The 8,644-nt window shown below is 59.7% G+C and overlaps 1 protein-coding gene across 1 annotated transcript; it reads left to right on the plus strand.

Annotated features, from left to right (window-relative positions):
- Window positions 1-3,734: 3,734 nt before the first annotated feature.
- Window positions 3,735-7,962, plus strand: LOC129050064 (uncharacterized). Its single transcript, XM_054531338.1, has 2 exons — window positions 3,735-4,233; window positions 5,657-7,962. Exon 2 carries the CDS (start codon window positions 6,943-6,945, stop codon window positions 7,954-7,956), a length of 1,014 nt encoding a protein of 337 aa, XP_054387313.1. The 5' UTR covers window positions 3,735-4,233; window positions 5,657-6,942; the 3' UTR covers window positions 7,957-7,962.
- The last annotated feature ends 682 nt before the right edge of the window (window positions 7,963-8,644 follow it).

The following is an 8,644-nucleotide window of genomic DNA, read 5'->3' on the forward strand; positions in this document are numbered from 1 at the left end:
CCCAGCTGAACATCAGGCCGCAGGTGGATGCCTAGGTTCCAGGTGCACAACAGGTCACAGTTGGACATTCATCCCCAGGTGAACATCAGGCCATGGGTGGTAAACAGTCCACAGGTGGACATCAGGTCAAAGGTGAACATCAGTACTCTCAGGTGGACATCAGGCTCCAGGTTGACATCAAGCCCAAGGTGGACACTGAACTAGAGGTTTACATCAGGCCCCAGGTTGACACCCAGGCTCAGGTGGACATTAGGCCCCAGGTGGACACCTAGGCCCCTAGTAAACTTCAGATTCTAGGTTGACATTCAGGTCCCCAGTAGTCATTTGGCCCCATGTGGATACTCAGGCGCCAGGTTCACATGATATCTTAACTGGACACCAAGGGGCCAGTTTGATACCCAAGTCCTATGTGGATGCCAGGTCCAGGGTTACACTCAAGCCCCAAGTGGACACCAGGCCTTAGGTGAATAATACAACCCAGGCGGTCATTAGGCCCCAGAATGACACCAGTCCCAAAGTTAACAGGAAGCCCCCAGTGGGTACCTAGGCCCCAGCTGGACATCAGGCCTAATGTGGACACCCAGGATCAAGATGGACATCAGGACTCAGGTAGACATCTGGTGACAGGTGGACATCAAGCCTGGTGTGTACCTTGTCGCCAGGTGGTCATCAGGCCCCAGTTCAACACCAGTCCCTGGGTGGATTCCTTGGCTCCAGGTGGACATCCGGTCTTCAGCTGAACATCAGACCCCAGGTGAACACCAGGTCTTAGGTGGACATTAGGCCCCTGGGGGACATAAAGTACCAGTGGACATCCATGCTGCAGGTGGACACCCAGGGCCCAGATGGGCATCAGGCCCCATTTGGACATTGAGGCCCCAGGTGGATATCAGGCCTCAGGTGAACCCTAGGTCCAACATAGACATCAGGCCTTAGGTTGACACTCAAGCACCAGATGGACTGCTGCACCTAAGCAGAAAACAGACCCCTATCTGGATATCTAAGATACAGGTATACAACAGCCCCAGGCTGACATCCAGACCCCAGGTGGACAATATGCCCCAGGTGGACACCATAGCCCAGGTGAACAGCAGGCAACAGTTTGACACCAAGTACCTAAGTGAAACAAAGCCTTAGGTGATTACCAGGCCATAGGTAGTCATTAGTCTCCAGCTGGACAATAGTCCCTAGGTGGATACCTAGGCCCCAAGTGGACACTAGACCCCAGATTAACACAAAAAAACAAGTAAAAAATCAAGCCCCAAGTGGACAACCAGGCCCTAGGTAAATACACAAATCTCAAGCTGACACCAGGCCCTGTTTGGATACCCAAGCCCTAGGTGGACTTCAGGCCCCAGGTGAACACTGAACTCTAGAAGGTCTTCAGGCCCCGTGTTGACTACCTGGCCCCGGGGGGACACCAGGCATAGATGAACTTCAGGCACCAGCTATACATCAGGTTCCAGGTAAATGTCCAGGCCCCACGTGGATATCAAACCTCAGATGAACACCAGGCCCCAGGTAGACATCACAAACTAGGTGGACACTCAGGCCCCTACTGAATATCTGTCCCCAGGTGGACATCCATCCCAAGGTGGACATCAGGCCACAGATGTACACTTAAGCCTAAGGCAGACCCCAGGCCCCAGGAAAACTCCAGGCTCCATGAGGGCACTCAGACCCCAGGTGGATGAATTGGTCCTAGGTAAATACAAGGCCCCAGGTAGACATCAGGCTCCAGTGAACACGGGAGCCCAGGTGGGTACCTAGTCCCCAGGTGTGCATCAGGCAGAAGGTTGACCCAGTCCCCAGCTGAACTCTGGGCCCCAGCTGAACATCATAACCCAGATGGTCACCCAGGGTCCAGGTGAACACATGGTCTTAGGTGGACATCAGGCCCCACATGAACATCCAAGCCCCAGGTAGATATCAGGCCTTAGGTGTACACCAACCTCAGATGGGCATCTGGCTCCAGATGGCCATAGGTGGATAACTAAGCCTCTCCTGGATATCAGGCCCCAGGTAGACACCAGGCTCCAGGCGAACATCTAGCCCCAGGGGGACATCCAGCCCCTGGTGGACATCAGGGCTCACATGCATAAACAGTTTACAGATGGACACCTGCCACAGGTACCTCACCTCTACTCCCTGAAACCTCACTTCCCCTCATGGGCCATCTGTCTGACTTGGGGTACCCCTAGCCACCCTAGGCGCACACTGGACTCGAACCAGGGACGCCAGGGTCCCTGGGGCTCAGCGCAAGGGTTCATGGGAATACACTTTCGTCCGTGGGGGACCCAGTCCCCGCTTCTCGGCGGCGCAGTTTTTTTTTTCTCTGCCCCAGGTGCCTCACCTTCCCCTCATGGGCGTTCTGTCCCCCTTGGGGTACCCCTAGCGGCCCGAGGCGCACCCTGGGCTCGAACCAGGGATGCCAGGGTCTCCAGGGCGCAGCGCAAGGGCTGATGGGGAGACACTTTCTTCCGTGGGGGACCCAGGCCCCGCTTCTCCGAGGCGCGTTGTTTTTTTTTCCTCTGCCCCAGGTGGGTCACCTTCCCCTCATGGGCCTTCTGCCCCCTTTGGGGTACCCCTAGCGGCCCCAGGCACACGTTGAGCTCGAATAAGGGTCGCCAGGGTCCCCGGGGCACAGCGCAAGGGTTGATAGGAAGACACTTTCACCCGTGGGGGACGCAGGCCCCGCTTCTCCGCAGCGCGGTTTTTTTTTTTTCTTTTCTCTGCCCCAGGTGACTCACCTTCCCCTCATGGGCCTTCTGCCCGCTTTGGGTTACCCATAGCAGGCCAGAGGCGCACCCTGGATTGAAGCCAGGGATGACAGGGTCCCCGGGGCCCAGCGCAGGGACTGATGAGAAGGCACTTTCGTCCGTGGGGGACCCAGGCCCTGCTTCTCTGTGGCGCGTTTTTTTTTTTTCTTTTCTGTCATAGGTGCCTTACCTCTCCTCCCTCAAACCTCACCTTCCCCTCATAGGCTTTCTGCCCGCCACGGGGTACCCCAAGAGGCCCAAAGCGTACCCTGGTCTTGAATCAGGGATGCCAGGGTCCCCTGGGCCCAGCTCAGGGGCTGATGGGAAGACATTTTCGTCCGTGGGGGACCCAGGCCCCCCTTCTCCGCGGCACAGTTTTTTTCTCTCCCCTCATGGGCCTTCTGCCCGCTTTTGGGTACCCTAGCGGGCCCAAGGCGCACCCTGGGCTCGAACCAGGGTCGCCAGGGTCCACGGGGCCCAGCGCAAGGGCTAATGGGAAGGCACTTTCATCCGTGGGGGACCCAGGCCCCGCTACTCCGTGGTCTGTTTTTTTTTTTTTTCTCTGCCCCAGGTGCCTCCCTTTCCTCCCTCAAACCTCACCTTCCACTCATGGGCTTTCTGCCTGCGTTGGGGTACCCCTGACGACCCGAGCGCACCCTGGGCTCGAACCAGGGACGCCAGGGTCCACAGGGCCCAGCTCAGGGGCTGATGGGAAGACGCTTTCCTCTGTGGGGGTCCCAAGCTCTGCTCCTCCGCAGGGTTTTTTTTTTTTTTTTTTTTCTCTTCCCCAGGTGCCTCACCTTCCCTTTACGGGCTTTCTGCCCGCCTTTGGCTACCCCTAGGCGGGCCCGAGGCTCACCCTGGTTTCAAGCCAGGGATGCTAGGGTCCCCCGGGCCCAGCCCAGCGCTGATGGGAAGGGACTTTTGTCCGTGGGGGACCCAGGGCCCGCTTCTCAGCGGCGCGGTTTTTTTTTTCTCTGCCCGGGTGCCTCACCTTCCTCTAATGGGCCTTTTGCCCGCTTTGGGGTACCCCTGGCGGGCCCGATTCGCACCCTGGGCTCGAACCAGGGTCGCCAGTGTCCACGAGATCTAGCGCAAGGCCTGATGGGAAGGCACTTTCGTCAGTGGGGGACCCAGGCCCCGCTTCACTGCGGCGCGGTTTGTTTTTTTTTTTTTTTCTGCCACAGGTGCCTCACCTTTCCCTCATGGGCTTTCTGTCCGCCTTGGGGTACCCCCAGCAGCCCGAGGCACACCCTGGGCTCGAACCAGGGATGCCAGGGTCCCTGGGGCCCAGCGCAGGGTCTGATAGGAAGGCACTTTCTTCCGTGGGGAACCCAGGCCTCCCTTATCTGTGGCGAGTTTTTTTTTTCTTCTCCGCCCCAGGTGCCTCACCTTCCCCTCATGGGCTTTTGCCCACTTTGGGGTACCGCTAGCGGCTCGAGGCGCACACTGGGTTCAAACCAGGGTCGCCAGGGTCCACGGGGCCAAGCGCAGGGGCTAATGGTAAGGCACTTTCCTCCGTGGGGGACCCAGGCCCCCCTTCTCCGTGGCGTGTTTTTTTTTTTTTTTTTTTCCCTGCCACAGGTGCCTCACCTCTCCTCCCTCAAACCTCACCTTCCCCTCATGGGCCTTCTGTCTGCCTTGGGGTACACCTAGCGGCCCGAGGTGCACTGTGGGCTCGAACCAGGGACGCCAGGGTCCCTGGGGCCCAGCGCAAGGGCTGATGGGAAGACACTTTCGTCCGTTGGGGGGGACCCAGTCCCCGCTTCTCCGCGGCGAGGTACTTTTTTTTTCTCTGCCCCAGGTGCCTCACCTTCCCCTCATGTGCCTTCTGCACGCTTTGGGGTACCCCTAGCGGCCCGAGGCGCACCCTGGGCTCGAACGATGGAAGCCAGATTCAACGAGGCCAAGCGCAGTGGCTGATGGGAAGGCAATTTCGTTCTTGGGGGACCCAGGTACCGGTTCTCCGCTGCGCGTTTTTTTTTTTTTTTTTCTGCCACAGGTGCCTCACCTCTCCTCCCTCAAAGCTCAGCTGAAACTTTTGGGCCTTCTTTCTTCCTTGGGGTACTCCTAGCAGCCTGAAGCGCACCGTGGGCTCGAACCGGGGACGTCAGCGTCCTCGGGGCCCAGCGCAAGGGCTGACGGAGACACTTTCGTCAGTGGGGGACCCAGGCCCCGCTTCTCCGCGGCGCGGTTTTTTTTTTCTTTCTCTGCCGCAGGTGACTCACCTTCCCCTCATGGGCTTCCTGCTCTCCTTGGGGTACCCCTAGTGGGCCCGAGGCGCACCCTGGGTTCCAGCCAGGGACACCAGGTTCCCCAGGGCGCAGCGCAGGGGCTGATGGGAAGGCACCTTCGTCCGTGGAGGACCCAGGCCCCGTTTCTCTGCAGCGCGGTTTTTTCTTTGCCCCAGGTGTCTCACCTTCCCCTCATGGGCCTTCTGCTGGCTTCTGGGTACCCCTAGCGGGCCCGAAGCACACCTGGGGCTCCAGCCAGGGTTGCCAGGGTCCATGGGGCCCAGGGCAGGGGCTGATGGGAAGACACTCATCCGTGGGGGACCCAGGCCCTGCTTCTTTGCGGCGCGTTTTTTTTTTTTTTTTTTCTCTGCCCCAGGTGCCTCACTTTTCCCTCATCCCCTTCTGCCCGCATTGGGGTACCCCTAGCGGGCCCGAGGCGTACCCTGGGCTCAAACCAGGGTAGCCAGGGTCCCCGCGGCACAGCAGAGGGCCTGATGGGAAGGCACTTAGGTCCCTGGAGGACCGAGGCCCCGCCTCTCTGCAGCGCGTTTTTTTTTTTTTCTCTACCCCAGGCGCCTCACCTTCCCCTCATGGGCCTTCTGTCCGTGTTGGGGTACCCCTAGCGTCCCGAGGCACAACCTGTGCTCGAACCAGGGACGCCAGGATCCCCGGGGCCCAGCGCAAGGCCTGATGGAAAGGCACTTGCGTCATTGGGGATCCAGGCCCGGCTTCTCCACGGCAGGGTTTTTTTTTTTTTTTTTTTTCTCTGACCCAAGTGCCTCACCTTCCCCTAATGAGCATTCTGCCCATTTTGGGATACCCCTATTGGTCAGGAGGCGCACCCTGGGCTCTAACCAGGGTCGCCAGGGTCCACGGGGCCCAGCGCAGGGGCTGATGGGAAGGCACTTTCGTCCGTTGGGGACCCAGGCCCCGCTTTTCCGCGGCGTGGCTTTTTTTTTTTCTGCCACAGTTGCTTCACCTCTCCTCCCTCAAACCTAACCTTCTCCTCATGGGCCTTCTGTCCGACTTGGGGTACTCCTAGTGGCCAGATGCACACCCTGGGTTCCAAACTGGGACACCAGGTTCCCCGCGGCCCAGCGCAAGGGCTGATGGGAAGACACTTTCTTCCTTGGGGACCCAGGCTCTGCTGCTCTGCGGCGTCTTTTTTGTTTGTTTTGCCTTTCTCCAGGTGCCTCACCTTCCCCTCATGGGATTTCTGCCCGCCTTGAGGTACCCCTAGCGGGCCAGAGGCGCACCCTGGTTTCGAGCCAGGGACTCTAGGGTCTCCGGGGCTCAGTGTAGGGCTGATGGGTAGGGACGTTCGTCCGTGGGGTCCCAGGCGCCACTTCTGGGCGGCGCATTTTTTTTTTTCTCTGCCCCAGGTGTCTCACCTTTCCCTCATGGGCCTTCTGTCTGCCTTGGGGTACCCCTAGCAGGCCGAGGCGCACCCTGGGCTCGAGTCAGGGATACCAGGGTCCCCGGGGCGCAGCGCAAGCGCTGATGAGAAGAGTTTCTTCTGTGGGGGACCCAGGCTCCGTTTATCTGCTGCGCGTTTGTTTTTTTTTTTCTTTCTCTGCCCCAGCTGCATCATCTTCCCCTCATGGGCCTTCTGCCCGCTTTTGGGTACCCTTAGCGGCCTGAAGCGCACCCTGGTCTCGAACCAGGAACGCCAGGGTCCCCTGGGCCCAGCGCAAGGGCTAATGGGAAGACACTTTCCTCCGTTGGGGACCCAGGCTCCGCTTCTCCGTGGTGCGGTTTTTTTTTGGTTTTTTTTTTTTTCCTGCCACAGGTGCCTCACCTTTCCTTCCTCAAACCTCAACTGCCCCTCATGGGATTTCTGGTTTCCTTAGGGTACCCCTAGCGTGCCGGAGTCGCTTCTGGCCCTTGAACCAGGGTCGCCAGGGTCCAGGGGGCCCAGCGCAGGGGCTGATGAGAAAGCACTTTCGTCCATGGGGGACCCAGGCCCCGCTTCTCCTCGGCACGGTTTTTTTTTTTTTTTTTTTTTCTGTCGCAGGTGCCTCACCTCTCCTCCCTCCAACCTCACCTTCCCCTCATGGGCCTTCTGCCCGCTTTGGGGTACACCTAGCGGGCCGGAGGCGCACCCAGGCCTAGAACCAGGGTCGCCTAGGTCCACGGGGCCCAGTGCAGGAGCTGATGGGAAGGCATTTTTTTCCGTGGCAGACCCAGGCTCCGCTTCTCCGTGGTGCGGTGTTTTTTTTTTTTTCTGCCACAAGTGCCTCACCTCTCCTCCCTCACAGCTCACCTTCCTGTCATGGGCTTTCCACCGGCGTTGGGGTACCCCTAGCGGCCCGAGGCTCTCCCTGGACTCAAACCAGGGACCCCAGGTTCCCCGGGGCCCAGCGCAGGGGCTGATGGGAAGGCACCTTCGTCCGTGGAGGACGCAGGTCCCGCTTTTCTGCAGCGCGGTTTTTTTTTTTTCCTCTGCCCCAGGTGTCTTACCTTCCCCTGGTGGGCCTTCTGCCGGCTTCTGGATACCCCTAGCGGGCCCGAGGCGCACCTGGGGCTCGAATCAGGGTCGCCAGGGTCCATGGGGCCCAGTGCAGGGGCTGATAGGAAGGCACTTTCGTCCGTGGGGGACCCAGGCCCCACTTCTCTGTGGCGCGTTTTTTTTTTTTTCTGTGACAAGTGCGTCACCTCTCCTCCCTCAAAACTCACCTTCCCCTCATGGGCTTTCTGCCCGCCTTTGGGTACTCCTAGCAGACCCGAGGCACACCTGGGGCTCGAACCAGTGTCACCAGGGTCCACAGGGTCCAGTGCAGGGGCTGATGGGAAGGCACTTTAGTCCGTGGGGGACCCAGGCCCCGCTTCTCCGCGGCGCGTTTTTTTCTTTCTTTTTCTGTGACAGGTGCCTCACCTCTCCTCCCTCAAAACTCACCTTCCCCTCATGGGCTTTGTGCCCCCAGAGCCACCCTTGGGGTGCACTTAGCCGAGGCGCACCCTAAACTCGAACCAGGAACACCAGGGTCCCCGGGTCCCAGTGCAGGGACTAATGGGAAGACACTTTCGTCCGTGGGGGACCCAGGCCGCGCTTCTCGGCGGCGCGTTTTTTTTCCTCTGCCTCAGGTGCCTCACCTTCCCCTCATGAACCTTTTGTTCGCTTTGTGGTACCCCAAGCGGTCCCGAGGCGCACCCTGGGCTCGAACCAGGGTCGCCAGGTTCCACCGGGCCCAGCGTAGGGCCTGATGGGAAGGCACTTTCATCCGTGGGGGACCCAGGCCCCGCTTCTCTGAGGCGCGGTTCTGTATTTTTTTTTTTTTTTCCTGCCCCTGGTGTCTCACCTCTCCTCCCACAAACTTCAACTTCCCCTCATGGGCCTTCTGTCCGAGTTGGGGTACCCCTAGTGGCCCGAGGCGCACCCTGGGCGCGAACCAGGGATGCCAGGGTGCCTGGGGCCCAGCGCAAGGGCTGATGGGAAGACATTTTCGTCCCTGGATGACCCAGACACCGCTTAGCGGCGCTTTTCTTTTTTTTTTTTCTCTGCCCCAGGTGCCTCACCTTCCCCCTCATGGGCCTTCTGCCAGCTGTGGGGTCCCCCTTGCGGCACAAGGCTCACCCTGGTCTCAAACCAGGGATGCCAGGGTCCACAGGGCCAAGCGCAGGGCATGATGCGAAGCAATTTCGTCCGTGGGG

Source organism: Pongo abelii, chromosome 16 (genome assembly GCF_028885655.2).
Source record: "Pongo abelii isolate AG06213 chromosome 16, NHGRI_mPonAbe1-v2.0_pri, whole genome shotgun sequence".
NCBI lineage: Eukaryota > Metazoa > Chordata > Mammalia > Primates > Hominidae > Pongo > Pongo abelii.